This window comes from Lichenostomus cassidix, chromosome 1 (assembly GCF_008360975.1).
Source record: "Lichenostomus cassidix isolate B80296 chromosome 1, HeHo_3.0, whole genome shotgun sequence".
NCBI classification, from domain to species: Eukaryota; Metazoa; Chordata; class Aves; order Passeriformes; family Meliphagidae; genus Lichenostomus; species Lichenostomus cassidix.
The window spans coordinates 71,650,529-71,669,508 of NC_139479.1; the positions used below are offsets into that span (position 1 = coordinate 71,650,529).

Consider the following 18,980-nt stretch of genomic DNA (forward strand, 5'->3'; position numbering starts at 1 on the left):
TCTGCAATTACTTTCATGCAGTTCAACTGCATTCAACATATTGAATATAACAATACCAAACTTATAAAGAGTGGATCGAACAGCCTAGGCTATCCCTTTACCCATGATATGAATTGGGTTTAGTAAGCCGCTGTGGCTAGCACAGGCTTTTCCCATGAGAATTCTTCTTGTGTTTTATAAATAAAGATAAAGTTTGGATGTTATTGGAACAGTGTCCCAGAACTTGGGTGGTGCAGGCCTGGCCAATCAGGCCTGGGGGAAGGCTTCTGACTGACCAATCTGGGTGACTTTTGAATACTCTATATATGTGATGAAATCAAAACAATAAAGGTCATTCCTTCTTGCCACTGAGAACTGGTGCTTTCATTACTCTGCTAGCTGCTCAACAGCGACAAGCCATTAAGATTTCAGTGGATATTCATAGTGGAAGAAAACATTGGAACAAGAACTTTAAGGGACCCTTTTTTCTCCGTTCAAAATATTTCTTGGTTAACTGGTGTCAATGGGAAGGTGTAGCAGTCACCAAGCCACCTAGACTCTGGGCACTTCGGGAGATAAACTGTCTGGGGCTGTTCTGATGAATGAGTAAATTGTGAAGTGATGTGTAAATGAAGATGAGGAAGTGACTGAGCACAGCAGTATCAGGTTCTTTTTGTATGTTACCTTTAAATGTTTGCCTGTAGGGCATGTGCAAATAGCTCCCTCTCAAAAATGCTAAAAGAACTGCATGTGGGTGCATTACAGTTGTACTGTGAATCTGACTAATTAAGATAATGTATGGATCCATGAGCACATTAAGTATATATATATTTTCAGATATATTTCCTTGCTTCTGGAAGGTGGAATTTTGTTGTTCCATTTTACTGAACTATCATTTTTATTGAGATATTGCTGAAGTTAAGGAAAAATAAGAATAGCATGGAATTTGTAAACACTCCTTGCTCCTCCTATTGACCTTTGTTCCCACATGGGAAATTGTGGTCATATATTTAAATGGTTGCTGCTTTTACTACTAACCTGATTTGGAAATCCCTATTTGAAAACCATGACAATTTTATTACACCACATTGGTAAAAACAACCAGACTACTTTGCATCTCCTTTTCCCCATCTACTGATAAGTGCATATCTACAGGGTATAGTCACATCATTTCTAACACATATTTCACTCCCTTTTCATGCTTACCCAGATTAGAAAGTTATTGATTTGTTGTAAGTTTGTTTCCTTTTTTGTTTCAACACTTATTATTGAATCCTAAATATACTACAAACCATTGTTCTTTGGACAGTCAAGACTTTTAAGCTTTAGGGATCCTATACTGCTACTCTAATGCCTTCATCATGTTCCTACACTGCCTGACTTCCTGCCTTTGCTGTGAGTAGATATCCTTCCCCTATCATCCGTATTTTCTGAATTTCAAAGGTTAAAATCTGTGTTTAGCTTGATGTTTTACACCCACAAGTCTGCTTCAGAAAGAGGTGGACTGATAAAGCTGGGAACTTGTCTTCTCAAGGTCCTTGAACAAGCTCAGAGATAGGAAGAAAGGGACTGAGATCTTTGTTGTACCTCAAGTGGCACAAAAAGACAGAAGAACTTAAAATATTCCATAATAGACAAAGAAACCTCCAAGCAACTCATTCAAACCTGTTGTAGAATTAATTTGTTCTTGAATATCATACTTGATACTGCTTTTTCCGAAGAACAGTATATGCCATGCACTAGCTGAAGTAACTATTAACCTCACAAGATAGTCTGGACGTTTTCAGTGCTAGTGTTGTATTAATGAAACAAATAATTCTGAGAAACCACACTATTGGTACTGCTAGTTGAAGCACACAAATCAAACCAAGCAGCTGGGCATCCAGCAGGAGAGCAAACCACAGCCTTGTGCAGCAGATGAGTGAGATACGTAGTCTTTTGCCACAAGAAAGGAAGGAAACTTTTGACTTCACACCTCTCAGAAGAATGTCATCCGCTATATAATGAAAGCTGTTGGTGTGTGAGAAATTGTCCTGAGAGCAGTGTAACAAGGCCTCGCTTCACTCAGATTTGTCCCCCACATTGGCCTCGGTGAACGCTTTTTCTACCCTGTCTGCCCATGCTGCAGCACAGTGCCCAGACAGTCCTTCCCGGCCTGTGTGACCAGCAGTGTGGCCAGCAGGACCAGGGCAGTGACCATCCGCTCAGCACTGCTGAGGCCACACCTCGAGTGCCTCGTTGAGTTCTGGGCTCCTCAATTCAGGAATGACACCGAGATGCTGGAATGAGTCCAGAGAAGGGCAACGGAGGTAGGGAAGGGTCTGTGAGGAGTGGCTGAGGGAGCTGGGGTTGTTTAGGCTGGAGAAAAGGAGACTCAGGGGAAACCTTATCACTCTACAACCACCTGAGAGGATGGTGTAGCCGGGTTGGGGTTGGCCTCTTCTCCCAGGCAACAGGTGACAGGACAAGAGGCCATTGCCTCAAGCCGCACTGGGGCAGGTTTAGGTTGGACATCAGGAAAAGCCTCTTCACAGAAGTGGTGATTAGACACCGGAATGGGCTGCCCAGGGTGGAGGTGGAGTCACCGTCCCTGGAGGTGTTTAAGGAAAGACTGGATGCAGCACGCAGTGCCATGCTCTACCTGACATGGCAGTGTTCAGCCACAGGTTGGACTCGATCATCTCAAGAAGTGTTTTCCAGCCTGACTGATTCTGTGGTTCTGTGATTCCCTCGGCTGTCCCCGCAGCCGCCTCAGTGTCTCTCGTGTCACGCCTGCCTCCCTCCCCGCAGCGCCCAGACACCTCCTAGCCTTTACCTCGGGAGAAACCCCAGCGAGGCGCTCCACGCGCTCATACAACGCGGCTGCCCCTCAGGCAGCGCAGCCGCCGGCGCCTATCTGTCTCCAGGGCGGAAAGCCGGATCCCCCAGGCCCGGGGCAGGCTCGCCGGTGAGCCGGAGCTGAGGGCGAGCGGCGGGGAGGGGAGCGGGGCCGGGGCGGAGCTTCCCGCGGGGACGGCGCAACGCGCCGGGGCTGGCGGCGGCGCCATTTTGAACTGGCTCAGGCTCGGAGGCGGTGGCTGCTGGGCAGGGTTCCGCGTCCCCCGACGGAGTACCGGCGAGGAAGGAGCGGATATGGCCGCGAATAGGAACTTGAAGCAAGTGCGGATCGAAAACAGTTCCCCAGCGGCGCCGCTGGGCATGGTGGGGGGTGGCGGCGGCGGCGGCGGCAACCTGAAAGGATTGCGCGGCCTAGAAGCGGAGAGTGAGGCGGCGGCGGCCATGGCTCTGGCGCCGAGCAAAGAAGGTGGCGGAGATGAGGAGCAGGAGGTTGGCTTCACCATCGATATCAAGAGCTTCCTCAAACCTGGCGAAAAGAGCTACACGCAGCGCTGCCGACTGTTCGTGGGGAATCTGCCTACTGATATCACCGAGGAGGATTTCAAGCGCCTTTTCGAGCGCTACGGGGAGCCCAGCGAGGTCTTCATCAATCGGGACCGTGGCTTCGGCTTTATCCGCCTGGTGAGGATCCGGGCGGGCCCTGGGGCTGCCCCGTCACCCTGCGGCTGTCTCCGAAAGCGGGAGGCTTCGGTCCCTTGCCCCCCGCCCCCTTCCCCCTGCTTTTCGGCGGCTGTAAAAAAAGGCAGCGTCTGCCTCTCATTCTCTTCCTCCTCGCTGCTAGCGCTGGTCCCCCCGCCCCTTCTTCCTTCTCCCCCTCCCCCGTTCGTCTCCACACATCCGAGCCAGACCCGTGCGTTCAGAGTAGCCCTCCCAGACCCTGGCGTTTCGGTCCCCGCCTCGCCCCGTGGCACTTAATACAGTTAATTTTAAAGACTGGACAGGATTGTTTCGAAATACCGCTGCTCCCACATGGTGAACATAGAACATAAAATCACGGAATGGCAAAGGTTGCGGACCGCGGGTTGTTTAAATTACTTGTGCCCAGATAAGACTAGATTTTTAGGGGTGATACATGGTCGCGTTAAGCACGCAAAAAAATGAATCATCCTAAAAGTTTATGGTACTGTATTTAAATGGTAATTTAGTGTGCGGGATTCGTTGTCACGATTGCTCTGTTTGGGATGCACCGATTTGTATCACTCTGGGAATAGCTTTAGAGTGCTTTAGGTGTCTAGCCGTGATTTTTTATATATTTTACTGGTTAGGTTTCTTTTTTTCCTCTCTTTGGTTGTCATCTTAAAATGCTTGTGGCATTCTGCCATGCATCTTTTACCCTGAGAATTTCCCAGACTGAAATAGCAATTTTCTGGAGGAAGTGCGATATATTTATCTCGTTACTCAGTTTTGTGTGTAATAGAGATTAAGTGGAGCTTTTATGTGAACTTCCCATTTCCGTTAGGTTTAGACAATGTGTAAGTATATACATATATATATATATATATATATATATATATATATGTATGTACAAATATATGTATTTTCAACAGCTTTCCTAGCCAGTTGAACTATGAAGAAAGATAGAAACAAGGATTCCCTGTAAGGGATTGCAGGTATCAAGCTTAGTGAAGATTTTTGAAGTGAGAAAAAAGGTGGTTGTTGATTTACTCTGTCTCATGGATGTGGGTGCAAAAAGCCCATAAATGCAAAAAGAATGAATATATGAGCGAAGAAGGTAATGTCATCATTTGTTGATGTAATTTGAATTGGACATCCATTGAGAGCAAGTGTGATATATTCACTTACTTAAAAGCAAAACAAAAACCCAACCCAAAGCACCTTAGATCCTGTAGTGTAATCTTTGACAATACCATTTCCTGCTGCATGGATCTCAAGATGCAGAACATAAAGATTTGAGTGGGTAAATGTGAAAAGCATCAAGTTTTCAGCTCTACTCAAAACCTTTATAGAGCAGCACCATCATAATGAGAATTTAAGTCCTCCAATGTACAGCAAAAAATCTGCGCATATGTAGTTTTTTAGAATAAACCATAAGGGGTAATGAATGCGTATTTTTATTTTAATCAGAAGACAGAGACTTTTTTGGTTTGTTTTTTGCGTGTTTTGTTGTTGTTGGTTTCGTTTGGTTTTTTGATTGGGGGAAGAAAGGTTGAATGATCTTGATGCCAGTTGCACAAGTGAAGGAAAACAACTTTGCTGCTTTTCACGGGGGTGGACACACAAAAGTGATATCTGCAGTCTTCGAAAATAAAAGATATGAAATATTTTATGTCTTGATAAAGGAATCTAGGACCCTGGCTGAAATAGCAAAGGCAGAACTTGATGGTACTATTTTGAAGAGCAGACCACTTCGAATTCGATTTGCTACACATGGAGCTGCCTTAACTGTGAAGAATCTGTCACCTGTGGTTTCCAATGAGCTGCTGGAACAAGCATTCTCGCAATTCGGGCCAGTGGAAAGAGCGGTTGTTGTAGTAGATGATCGTGGCAGAGCTACAGGGAAAGGTTTCGTAGAGTTTGCAGCAAAACCTCCAGCGAGGAAAGCTCTAGAAAGATGCAGTGATGGGGCATTCTTACTAACAACGTAAGTTCACATGTTCTTGTTCGAATTTGTGAGTTTATCTTCCATTTATCGATGTAAACACAAATTGCATTCATGGTATTCTCTAGTTCTTATTTTGTTTTCAAATTCTGAAAGCCATGAGGTTGGAAATTAAGGTGTTTTACATGAATACCACAAATACTCTTGATTTTTTCTTAAGGAAACCATCTTTCTCTGCTTACTGTTTATAAGATTTCATATTACCATATGAGAGTCTGAGAGCAAAATTTTGGATTTTTTCTTGTCCATATGTAATATTAATTTTCCGTCTGTATATAGGCAGGTATTTTCTATTGAGACTGTTTTCTTTGATTGCACTCTTCCTGATCCCAGTAACAAAGTGACCAAATAATATTCGTTTGTTTCTTAACAAAACAGTGCCTGACGTTGCTTATATATCTGTAGACTAAAGAAAGTGTTCCTATTTTAAAAATTATCTGTGGCTTGTAAGTGCAGGATTTTCTCGTTGTTTTAAAATGAAGACTGAGATTCTGAAGTGGTTTATACTAGTGATGTTTGGAAAACAATCTATTTCAAGGACAAGCAAGCTTGTAAATAGTTCTTCTCTTGCATCTCATATTTCTTTACTTGCCAAAGAGAGTTGTTAACTGCTGTACTTGAACACAGTCACAAGTGACATTTTCAAATGCTTTCTTAAAGACTGTGTGAAATGATAGATATTTATGTTTTTTTATTTTTCTGACTCCCGTTGGGAAAACAAGGGTGTAGTTTCACAGCATGGAAATTCGCTGCTATTGTATTGGGTAACTTGGAGTTCTTTTCCTGCTCTGGCTGTGCTGTTCTTTTATCTGCTTGGGAACTTCATGATGCTTCCATAAGCCACTTGTGCTTGCTAAAACAACAGAAAAGCATTCATTCATATGGGGGTCCATTGCAGTCTGTTTAAGCCCAGGAAGGTGTTTGCTAATGTCAGGTCCAGCAGAAAATAAGGCAGGAGAAAATGTTGCCAGGAGGAGATGGCAGGTGAGTAGGGGGTCTGGAACTCCGGTTTCTTTCTTAAATCTTGTGTGCTACTGAACTGATTTGGTAGTTCCATAGTGAATTTAATTTGAATACATCTTTACTGTTATCAGGAGGTGCCAGCAATTTGTTCTTATTCCCTGGGGTTTCTTGGCATTAGTAATTGAATGGAAGTGTGGTGAGCTAGTCAAGGGAAATAATGTAGTTCAGTGTTACATGAGTGCTATTCTTAGCATGAGAGATGTGGCAGGGAAAAAGAAGCTAGGATATGAGGGGGGAGGGTATTGTTGTTTTACCAGATGCATAGATCAGTTGACTTGACCATCTAACCATTGGCCTAAGTGAATAAAAAGCACTTGATAATTTTCTTGCTTAGGTGAGGTGACATGTTCCCTAATGCACAGTTGCAAATATAATTAGCATCAATCTGCTGCCACCTACTTTGATGTCCTGCTTCAGAGCCTCAAATGTTACCTTTTTTAACTGAAAACTCTTTGCCTGATGGAACAAAATCTTACCTGTATAAATGTATCAAAACTAGACATTCAAAACGTTAGAGTTTTAACATTGTTGTTTTAAGTAATAACTTGTTAGCACCGCAGTTCAATTGCATTTAAATAGCAGAGCTGTCAGCAACTGCTATGCAGATAGCGTCAGAAGAAACAGTTGCTGTGTTGTGCCCTGTGATTCCAGACTTCATAAACATAATGCCCAGAGTAAAATATATTGGCGGGGGTGTCTTTTTTTTTTTCTAGTTTAGCTTAATTTTGGTTTTTTTGCAGAGGGGGACCAGGGCAGTAGGGGAAGATCTGCAAAGTGAAGTAAAGGCATGGAACACAATAAATGAGTGCTGGTGTTTTGAAAATGGTGTCTCTAGTGCTCTGTGTTTTGTAAACTCTGCTCCCAGGATTGATGCAGAGAGTTTTTTACACAATTTAGAGTTCTTACACTACTCTCTTTGGCAGTACTGGCTCATGCTTGCCTCTGGTTACTACATTTCAAGGAAGCTTTTGTCAGAGATAAATTAAGATTCTGGTTTGTGAGCCTGTGGTTGTTCAAAGAATGGGTTTTAAATAACTTACGCAGAAATGTTTTTTTCATTATCACTGTAATACTAATACCAAATTATCAAGCTGTTTTCAATTGTAGACTAACTTGCAAAACTAAGCTGTAAAAGTGAGTAGAAATATGAATAGGTTGTACTGCTCTGTTTTGGATTTGTTGCTTTCCCAATACAATCATGGCCACTGTGGTGCCTCTCTGATGAAAACAAAAAGGTAGTTTCTTCCTAAACATTTTGTAATTATTAGTAGATGGTTTTGGTATTTTAAAAAACCAAACAGAACTGTGTCAAGTAAGTTGTTGTTTCTAGGCGGAATAGCTGGGTTTGGGCATAGAAACAATTATTTTCCAAAGGTAATTCTTAAAATCAGGATTCATTGGAATTCTGCGATTTAAGACAAGACATAGGAATTACATATTACCTTTCAGGAGTGTTTCTTCAAAATGCTAAAATAAGTTGTAACTGCTTCCTCAGTGATTCAGTTATTAAATCAAAAATGTTTTCCAGAACACCTCGACCTGTTGTTGTAGAACCAATGGAGCAATTTGATGATGAGGATGGACTCCCAGAGAAGCTAATGCAAAAAACACAACAGTACCACAAGTAAGTTGTGGTTAACTTTATTATATAAAACAATGATTTATGTACTTACTTACCTTTGTAAATATACTCTAATTTTTACTTTTGAGTTTGTGTAGCAGGAAGTAGTGCTTTGTGTGTTGTACTGTTTTGTGTCAAAGGATTAAAAATTTCTTAATCATAGTAAAATTCAGGCTTGGCTTGTTGGTTTAACAGTCTGTGCATTTACTGTAGTAGAGAGATTCTTGGTCTGCGCTGTAATCAGTGGGACCTTGTTGCCAGCAAACTACAGTGTTTTATGGATTAGGGGTGTGGTCTAATCCTGCAGAGATTTTGAATATCCACCTATCTTTATGTTCTCTGAATAGCTTCATTACTGTTTGCAGCTTCCCTGGAGTGTAAATTTTTGGAGCTTCCACAGGTCAGGTGAAACTTGGAGCATGACATGAGAAAGTGAATCTAGATCATGAGACAGTCTCCTAATCTGAAAATACCATTTTTTAATATTGTAATTTGTCATTTATTTTTCTTGAATCTAAAATCTTTATTTTGGTAAGACTGTAGAACACCAGTTCAAAAAGATTGGTCACTGGTAGGTACAATATTAGTGTTAGAAACAAAATGTGGGCACATTTTAATATTTACAGATTCTGGCTAATATTCTGAGCTGGGTAGTAAGCTTTGATATTTATTTAAATAATTGGTTTTATGAATTGACTGCTTGCTTTAGACGGGTGAGCACAGTTAATCTAGAGTTGCAGCTTAGTATTTTGTACTGATGTAAATACCAATTTTTATCTTAAAATAAATTGAATATTAGGATGATTTTTGAAAAATTGTCTTTTTACTTGTCTTAATGTCTGAATTAAGCTTTGTCTGGTTTAGAATGTAGTCATCTGACAGATTGATAAAAAGATCTACGCTTGAAGTGATTGTTTATATGTTCTCTGGCTGTTGATCTAAATGTATCCTTCTGTACATTTTTACTGCAAAATTTTTATTAGGGAAAGAGAACAGCCTCCACGCTTTGCTCAGCCTGGAACATTTGAGTTTGAGTATGCTTCACGGTGGAAGGCTCTTGATGAGATGGAAAAGCAACAGCGTGAACAGGTTGACAGGAACATTAAAGAAGCCAAAGAGAAGCTAGAGGCAGAAATGGAGGCAGCTAGACATGAGCATCAGCTAATGCTTATGAGGCAAGGTAAAACCAGATAATCTACTAGTATTAAATTTGTTTTGTCACAGATTTTTCTTTTTTGTGTAGCATATTAAGCTGTATACTTGGACATTTTGCTGGCCACTATTTAATTAAATGCATTTAACTGAGAAAAAGGAAGTAATACTTCTCTGTGCACATATTCCTTGATTTGCAGAAATTAATTAAAAATGGATAGAGGTGATTGTCTGTTTTCTTCACCTCCTAAATTTGTTTTCAGGAAAAAGTTTACTTAGCTTGTTTTCCTTGAAGAGGCACATGTCCTTCCAGTGTGGAACCATGCTGTTTTTATAAGGTCTTGTGCAGAGCATAAAGTCTTATGAGGAAGGTAATAACATAAAAACATAACTATATAATAACATAAAATGCATAAGCTCTTATACAGAGTGTAATAACATGGAAAACTGTTTTGAAATGCCAGATAGTTACTGCAGCACTTGAAATGCCGACTCTTTCTTGGTTTATTTTCCAAGAAAAAAATGTTGAAGCATTAAGTTTCTTGCTAAGCACAGGTGTATGTTACAGATGAGGAGTGTACATGTCAGTATGATCCAAGAACACTGCTCAGTACACAGTACAGCCCTCCCTTGGTAATCAGACACAAAATTATAATTTTGTGTTTATGTGTGACTGAGATTTGTAAAGATGGTTCAGTGCTTAAGATACAGGTTGATTAAATCTGCTGTTGACTTATCTAAGAATGATAATGATCCAGTTCTAGAATTCATGCTCTTTAATTTCCTTTGAATTTATTCACCTGTTGCCTGTACTTGAGGGTAAGATTAGAGATTTCTTTTTCTTAAATTCATGTCTTAATTATGTTTTAAACTGAGGCAAAATGATGGTGGCCTCTTTATTAAGAAAGAAAAGCTCTTGGTAGTAAAACATCTTGAGTATGTTTTTGGATATGAGGGTTTCTTTTAAGGACAGCATGAAGGAAAAGTTACTATTTTTGAATATCTGTTAAGTGACAGTTCCATATGCTAAAAGAGAGAATTATTCCTTCCGTTAAAGAGCCATTAAAATATGAATGAATTTGATTCTGCTATTGCAGTGAGGAAATGTGGGATTTTTCTAGTTTAGGGAGGAGGGTTTTTTCCCCTCACAGTTTGGTAAGCAGGGTACCTCTTTGGTACCAGATAACTTAGAATTTTGTTAAGATTATCAGGTTTCTTTTTAGTCACCTGCCCACATTCAATTTTCCAAGATCTAGGGATTAGTAACTATTCCTTCTGTTTTAATCTTCTCAACTCTTCAGCTTCAGTATGTATGAAAATAAGGTTTTTTTCACTTGTATTTATTTTCAAAGATTAGCTGCCTCTCGTTGCGCTGAACAGTGTAGGTCTAAGTTCTTGCCATGCCAAGAATATTAACTGTATTAATGAGATTGCATCACAGGATTCTGTAGAAAGATGCAATGAAATTTCTAAGGCATCAGAACCTAGAATTAATATTTTTGTAACCATTACAAATAATATGTATTTGTACACAAAGTCAAATTTAAAGATGTATTGAAGCAGTCATTATGAAATATGAAATAAATTATGAAATGTCATGTCATCTTCTAAAAAGAGGACGGGAAGGATGAGCTTACTGGTCCACATACTCTTGCAGGTGAAGGTTGTGTTGAAACTGTTTCTCAAGAGCTAGTAGGGCTTGAACTCTAGAGCATGTTGGTTTAAGTACTCAGGTTTTTGTGGTGTGGTATTAATGCTGAAGGTAGATTTAATTCTTTTGAAATGTGTAATTTTTCACTTTTAAGTGTCATATTTTGACAGAGTGAGTCAGAAGTAATTTGTAAAGCAGAATACGTGTTTCCATGTGTAAGTAAATTGCATGGTATTTCTGATCTATGTACTGGTGGTATGCATCAAACATTTGTAAATATTCTCTCATAATGATGCTTAAATAGATTATGAAAATACTGGAAAACATGACTGAATTTAACCAGAAGCTTAACTTTTTAATCAGTTAAATGGAAGCTTGGCATTTATTTTCCATCTTTAGAACCTGAAAAATTCAGCAGGTAAAATTGCTTAAAAGTCTTTGTGGAGTTGATATGCCAGCTTGTAGGATTAACTTCTGAGGTGAGAGAACACTTTCACCTCCTGCTCTGTGTTGTGTAGAAGGTTGAAGATAAAATGAAGACCTTGCCCTTTTTAAGCACAAGAAAGTGCAGAGGCTAATAATAATGCTCTCTGTTTTCTTTTTTTCCCACAGCTGCTTTAGTGCAGATTTTTTTCTGTCCAGAGAAAGGGCCTGTCAGTCAAGAATTACCATCATTGCAGGTCTTTTAATATGAATGGCTCTTGTGCAGAGTTTGGACCTCTATATCTGTATTTTCAACTGGCCTAGTAAGGATTTCTGCCACAATTTAGCAGTTGTCAAATGATACTGGATCATAATTTGCTATGTTGAACTTTTGAAATACTTACAGTTCCAGGAAAGGCCATAATCACAACTATGCTATGGAAAAAAATTAAGAGAACACTGAGAAAAGTAGAGTGCTATGCTTTAAGAGCAAAGCACAGTAAATGATAAATTTGTAGCAATTAGTGGTAGACAGAAAGTAGGAAATCCTGTGCCCGTGTCTACAAGAAATGGGGAATGCTGCATAAATTTGAAAGAACAAAGAACTGAAAAGGAAACATCTTTTTCCACAGTGGACAGTGTTGCATACAGAACGGGTTAATTGATCTCAGTAATACCCTGAAGCAACCTAAAGTTTCATTTTAAAAGAAGAATACACTTGTACTTTGAAATAACCTAAAGGTTTTTTAAAAAGCAAAAAAAAGTGTGCTTGTGACACTCCCTAACTATCAGGACACCAGTGGCCAGGCCTTCTATGGCAATCACAGTTGGAAAGAAGCAGCCCTCAGACTTGTGATTTGAGTGAATCTTCAATGTAGTCATATTCTGTTAAAATGTGAAATGTGTTAATTTTGCAGAAGAGAATGGAAAAGCAGTCCTGCAAAATGTGCTTGAGAAAGGACTTCTAATGCCAACAGAGATGTTGTGAGAGTAAAAATCTGATAATCTGCTTTGTTCAAAAAGAGTACAAATACATGATATTTTGGAAAAATGTATTGGCCATTGCAGTTTTTGGATGTTAAGTTAAAACTTTAAGTTGTGGTAGTTTATGCTGATGCAAGTTTGAGAAAAGTGATTTGCATAACTAAAAAGAGATTTTAATTAGTATAGTGAAGAAATGCATAGGGAAAATGTGTAGACAAGTTGAACTAAAGCATAAAAAGCATGTATTGACTGGTGTGGTAAAATGTTACTTGTGGTTTCTATAAATAATATCATGTGGCCAATATCCTATGAAGTTAAAAAATAAAGAGCTGCTTTCTAACAAATGGTAGAATTAATATTCATTGGAGAAAGCATAAATTTCCAGGCAGAAATCAATAATGTGACTGGTCAGCAAAAGTAATTACTATGAGTTATGCTCTGCTTTATAAGAGCATTTTAAGTGCTTCTTAAGAGGCTATGGCTGTTGCTTTTTTGTGGGGTTAAAAGACTGGTGTAAGTTGCAGTAAGCATGGTTGTGGTAGATCTGCATGGAGGTTCAGACATCATGCACCTGAAGTTCATAGCACTTTTTCTGGTGTGTGCAGTGTGGTGGTCTGCAGTAGGTAGTGGAGAGTGTAAAAGTCTGTAAGTATTGTAAGTGGTTTTCTTGGTAGTATGCCTTTAGCATACTACACAGCATTGGGAGAAAATTGGTGCCATGTCCTAGATGTAAAACCAGGATGTGATTTAAGGGATTGAGAGGTGGTTTTTTTTCCCTTTTCTTTGAGAACTTAAGATTTCTGTTTTCATAATCTGCTTTGGAGGCATTGCCCATTTTGTGCCTTTCTGTGTTTGTAAGCCTCATATCCAGTGTTTTTTCAGATACTAGACTTAGCTCTTATGAAAAGAGATTAGTTAAATGCATTGAAAAATTTGTTTAAAAAATGGAATGTTAGAATTGTAATCTGACAGTAGTAACAGTTTTTGTGTTGCCACATTATTGATTGACATCTTTTATATTTAAATAAAATTTTAATCCTGTTAGATCTCATGCGTCGTCAAGAAGAATTGAGGCGTTTGGAAGAACTTCGAAACCAAGAGCTTCAAAAACGCAAGCAGATACAATTGAGGTATTTTGCCTTCTACTGTGCAAAGGTGTGGCATGCAGCCACTGTAGGCCTGCATGAATTTTGATATGTTAGCTAAATTTGCTTTACAAAAGCACAATGTGTGATGTTTCTGGTAGTATAATGCTAATATAAACGAGTGGTTTCAAGTGTTGCTTGATTTTTTTTCACTTATTTCAGCTCTATTAGTTTTGTTGTAAATTTCTGAGATTTCTAAATAGCAAAGAAGTGTCTTAGCCTATTTTTTTGTTTTATATTTATTTTAACGTTGTGACCAAAGCATAGCTGTGATAAATAGGAACATGCTTCTAAGTTTTATGTGCAGGTGATCTGCATATGGAATCATAGCATTGCAATCTTGTAGTCTGACATGGGATTTTGGAAGGTATTTTCACTTGATATTCTAGTATGTTGCAAAAAATTTTTCTTTTAAGATCTGATTCATGGAAATAATTGTTTTAATGCCTCTTCTAAAGTTTAAGAAAATAGACATAGTATCATCATATTGATTTATACTTTTTGTGTTAAATATCGCAGTAAATGTTGACAAGAAGAAGAACGGCACAAACATCTCAGAATTAAAAATGTGTCTTTTGGCAGTATTGAAATGTTTTAATCCATAGTGGCTTCTTAAAGACTGGAATATTTTAATTTGCTTACCAGTATATAGCTGGAAGAGTAGGTATAGAATGTATTGGTATTGAAATGACTTGTATTCCAGTTAAAAAAAAAACCAAACAACTAAAACTTCAAAAGTACTCAAACTCATCAAGTTGAGTAGATTAGTGCTTTAAAAGATGTAAAAAATAATTAATGACCAGTTTTGTTTATATGCTTGATCTTACCTCTTGAGACTGAGTGCAAGCCTGAACAGGTCAAGAGACTGAGCTGACATGATTTTTAAAAATATCCTAGACATGAAGAAGAGCACAGACGTCGTGAAGAAGAGATGCTGCGCCAGAGGGAACAGGAGGAATTACGGCGACAGCAGGAGGGAGGATTTAAGCCAAATTTCATGGACAATGTAAGTACAATTCCATGGTGAAAGTCCAAATAGGAAAAGAAATTTTTTAATATATTATTTTTGTTCCAGTTATTGAATTGCCATCTTCTTGTTGGCTGTGAGTTCTTCAGTATTTCATCATTCTTCTGAGTGAAATTGCTACATATTCAGTAGTGTAGTTATTCTCTTGTACAATGACATCACTGTTATTTTTCCTACAAGCTGGTGATGTAACACTTCCGTTAAGTGAAGGTGTTCAGATAATTTTTTTAACTTGGAAATTGAAATGTTTCAGTAAAATAATTTTTAAGTGGGAGGTGATGGGAATCACCCATCTTGATGTTTCTATCAGGAAGTGCCCTAGTTTGCCTGAAGGTTCAAATTTTAAACCAATTCATGCTGTTAAGCTTGCTTGAATTGCTGGTTTTGGTTTATGCTTAACTTACTAAGAATAATATACTTCAGAAACAAAACAGGCAGTGTTAATTTCATATGGAGCCTAAAGTCACTCTCCATTTTGATCCTGTGTAAAACTAGGCAAGACCATCCAAATCATTTCTAAAGGAGACTGGAAAGATTATAAAGGTGGGGGAAAATTTGTCCTCTGCTATAATCTGTAGATTAATTCTATTAGTAATTTAGGTATGCTCTGCCTCTGAAGACGCATCCTGCAAGACTAACAAAATGGTGGTATCAGAGGAGTCAGCTTCTAAATTTTTTTGGTAAAAGGGTATGACTTTTTTTTTCTACTGACCAAATCGGTTAAATGAGTGCACACTGTGTTGCAAATGCTTTAGTTTCCCATGAGTAGGATACCTTTTACTGTTAACAGCGATTCCTAGTGAGGAAACAATGAATAAGCAAGTCACACAATACTCTTTTACATTATTAAAACAACTGTAGTCTGCATGAGGGGATTTTGCTCCCCTTCACAGGTGCAACTTCATACATAATCAAAAACAAACTGCTGGTTTCTCAGCTACTTCCTGTGAAAGAAAAACCTGTTTTACATTCCATACCATAAAATTTTCTGTGGGGTTGTGAAGAATTTATTAAGTATGTTCTGAGACATTCTAAGAGATGTTAGAAAATAAGTGGTTGCCTGTTCTCAGCAACACATTTTTCCCCCTCCTCTGCCACTTAGTGTTTTTAGTAAAGATGGGGAGGAAGCAAAATAGTTACTTTGATTTTACTGACAGGTATCAGTTGATTTTGCTCACTGTGTTTTGAGGGACTCTCATCCAAAAGCAGATGGTAATTTATTTCCATATGTGCTCTCACGCTAAAAGATAACTGCTTTCAGCATGTCTTTTCTTCAAGGTGATGAAGACCAAGAATCCAGAACTCATATTGTCCTTTAGTGTGTTCCAGATACTATTAAACGTACTTGGGTAAACAGCATGTAACAGTTGTCTGATGTAATTTAGAAGTAGTACTTACTGATTGTGACTTCTGTAGTGCCAAATGTGAAATTTCATTTCACTGTAATATCTTAAGACAGCATCTTTTGGGGTTGCCTGACTTTCTGACCCTGTAAGCTACCTGTCAAAACCTCCTGGCTCAGCTGTGAGATCCCTGCAGAGAGCTGCAGTAATGGGAAGCTGGGGAGCCAACCCACAGCCCTGGGATGATAGTAACTCCCTCAGATTTCATTGCTGTTAGGAAGTTGTGGTCTGTATTCTGCAGCTTGGAGTGCTGGGGAAAACTAGATAATGTTGGCCACCACAGCCTTTACTGGTTTTGTTCTTCCATCTGCCTTGAGGTAATACTATTTAAACTCTATGCTTAAATTGCTTACCACAGTTTGTCCAACCTTGTTGCTTATCTACATTTTTAAATTCCAAACCCTATATGAATAGAAACTATTAAAGTTGGTGTGCTAGACTTGTCAAAAATGTAGGATAAGAAGGCAAGAGGAATGGTTCAAATAGAAAGCACTTCAGTCACTGTGCATAATTCTTATGACTTTTATACATCGAATTTTTTGGAAGGTAAAAGGTGGAAGACTGCTTTGGTAGAGTGTAGTTTTCCCACTCTCTTGCATGACTGGAATTGTGTGTTCATCTGGAACTAATTAATATGCTGCAAGAATATATAGATATAGTTTTACAGTAGCAGCCCTACCAGAAGTGTTTTAAGTTATATATAAAGGAATATAGAAGTTCGGGTGTTGCTTTTTAAACATCATGTGAAATTGAAGTGTGATATACAACATGAGAAAAATATATTCTTTAGACTAGTCTTCAGTATTCTGGTCATATCTTGACTTAGGTTTTGCTTCTAATGCTCTTTAAACTTTAAAAGAGGAAAAATTGAAACAAAATGGCATATGATGTGTTTACTTTCTGTAGCAACAGTTTCTAATCAGGGCAGCTATGTGAGTAAGCATGCCTATAATTTTTAAGATGCTAGTTAAAACGTGTTTTTAGATAACTGTAGTTATGTAGTGTGAATGGGAATTGAAAAAGCTTTTGCATTTTGCAGCAGAGAAAAATGAAACCTTGTCTGGAGATTGCGAAATGATACATCAAGTCTGATTTCAACTTAGAATTTCTTATACAACTAATCTGGTTTTATTTGTTCTTATTAATACTTGTTTATTGTGAGCAGATTCCATCTTGTATTTACTTCTACTCTCAGATTACTACTGTACATATGCTGAGAAAGTTATTCTCTATTTTCAAAGGTCAAAAGTTGACTCTTGGTAAGAACTGCATTTTTTGATACTGTTGGGTAATTTTTTACCGTATCAGGTCTTGATAAACTCTTTTGGCATAATACTTACAACATAGTAAAGTCTTCTGCCAACCATGTATTTAGTAGGGCAATAATAGTTGTTTCTAATCCTTGTTTTTGTTTCTTAAAAGCTTTGAAAAGTAAGCTTTCTTCACTTAAATCCTATCACTTTTTACTGGTCAGTCTAAAACAGGAAGATAAATGGTAAGTGCAATGGCAACCAGAATTGGACCCTCTCATATAAGGCTGCAGTATTAGGCTTTCCTGTTGAAAGTTTCTATCTGTGTATTTTCTCTAACTCATTAAACTTGGTTTCTTAAAAAATATAGTTACCTTTAAAAAATATCTTGTAATCAAGTTAAATGCAGCTACCCATTACTTGATTTTGTTGCAGATGATAAAAATATTTTCTGTGAAAGGATTTTTTTTTCCTGAAGCATTCTTGTTGCTGCTGATGTTGTACATTAGAAATTTGATTGTACTGATTGTTAATCTAATGGGCAGCCTGGTGATGCCTAAACAATTTATTAATCTAGTTGTGTGATCGCTACTGGATAAACTATTAATAAACACTTTCATATTGGTTGGGGTTTTCCCCTTCCTTTCTAAAAGTCAGTTAGTTGAAATGGACTGTTATAGCTCAATAATTTATATGCATTCTAATTTCACAGTAGCTTAATTGGGAAACTTGTTTTCCCATAGTATTTTGCTAATTTTTATTTTGAATACATTCTTCTGGCTGAAAGAGGAACTTGCTGATGGTGATTTATTTTTCAACAGCACAAATATTTTTTAAAAAGAAAGTGCTTCCAAGTGCCAATAATACATTAATTATTCCAGCATGCAGTGATTATTATCCAGTTATAGATGGCTTGTTAATTAATGATTTACATTGTTGAATTTCAATTGCAATGAAGTTTTACAAAATAATTCCAGTTCCAAGACCTGCTTTTATCCATGTCACCAACTTAGTGATTTGGATTTAGTATATTGAAATAGTTTCCATGTCTAAAACTGAGATCAAAATATGTAGGAGTTGTAGTAACACTATGAAATAATGTTGGGTGGGTATTGTACTTAATGAAACAATAGCTGCAATACCAGCCTGCAACCTACTGCTCTTCTTACTGGTGGTTTAAAGAGGGAATTGAGATTTTTTGATGTCCTGGCCACCTTCCCTCCAAGGAAATTGCCTTTTTGAAGTGTAACTTGCATGTGTAAGGGGCTGTTTGTTGAGAACTCCTCAGTTTCAACTTCTGAATGTCTGCTGTTCTTTTATGTAAGACTTTTTATATTAAATACTTTCCTTTTAATGTCATAGTATTTTCAGGAATTATTTCTAGATGTTTTGCTTTCCTTTAGTTTTTCTTACAGAAGCACTGCTCTCAAGTATGTTGAGTAATTATCAGTATAAAGTTGCAGCTACTGAAGCAGTGGACATGCTTCAGCAGCGGGGATTGTAGTGGGCTTGGATCAAACGCTGTAAGACAGATGAGAGCAAGAAAGTAAAAAAGCACATTGCAAAACAGCAATGACGTTTAGAGCTTCAGGAATGCTATCCCAACATAGTTTTTGTTCTAAGAGTTTTGTCCTTTGGAGCAGTTTATAACGTAGCTTTCCATTTCTTACTGTTTGGAGCCCTACTGGGGCATGTCTTACCCTCACTCCTATGTTCATTTGCAAGTTCAGCATGAGACGCATTTGAAACAAAACTGTTAGATTTCCTTGAACTTCAGTAGTACAGGAGTAGATTTTTGCACTCC

At 38.2% G+C, this 18,980-nt stretch overlaps 1 protein-coding gene across 6 annotated transcripts in view; it reads left to right on the forward strand.

Annotated features, from left to right (window-relative positions):
• Positions 1 to 3,010: 3,010 nt before the first annotated feature.
• The window catches only part of PSPC1 (paraspeckle component 1), a 62,310-nt gene continuing 46,340 nt past the window's right edge, over positions 3,011 to 18,980 (forward strand). For 3 of the 6 annotated variants that reach the window (XR_014852797.1, XR_014852802.1, XM_085063476.1), the window contains exons 1-6: positions 3,011 to 3,498; positions 5,178 to 5,479; positions 8,049 to 8,144; positions 9,125 to 9,321; positions 13,397 to 13,481; positions 14,394 to 14,502. Coding sequence is in view for 2 of the 6 variants with exons in the window: in XM_085063476.1 (XP_084919602.1) it covers positions 3,112 to 3,498; positions 5,178 to 5,479; positions 8,049 to 8,144; positions 9,125 to 9,321; positions 13,397 to 13,481; positions 14,394 to 14,502 (1,176 nt within the window). In the remaining 4 variants the exon portion in view is untranslated. The remainder of the gene's footprint in view (positions 3,499 to 5,177; positions 5,480 to 8,048; positions 8,145 to 9,124; positions 9,322 to 13,396; positions 13,482 to 14,393; positions 14,503 to 18,980) is intronic. The other 3 variants (XR_014852800.1, XR_014852798.1, XM_085063454.1) reach the window with 2 other exon arrangements.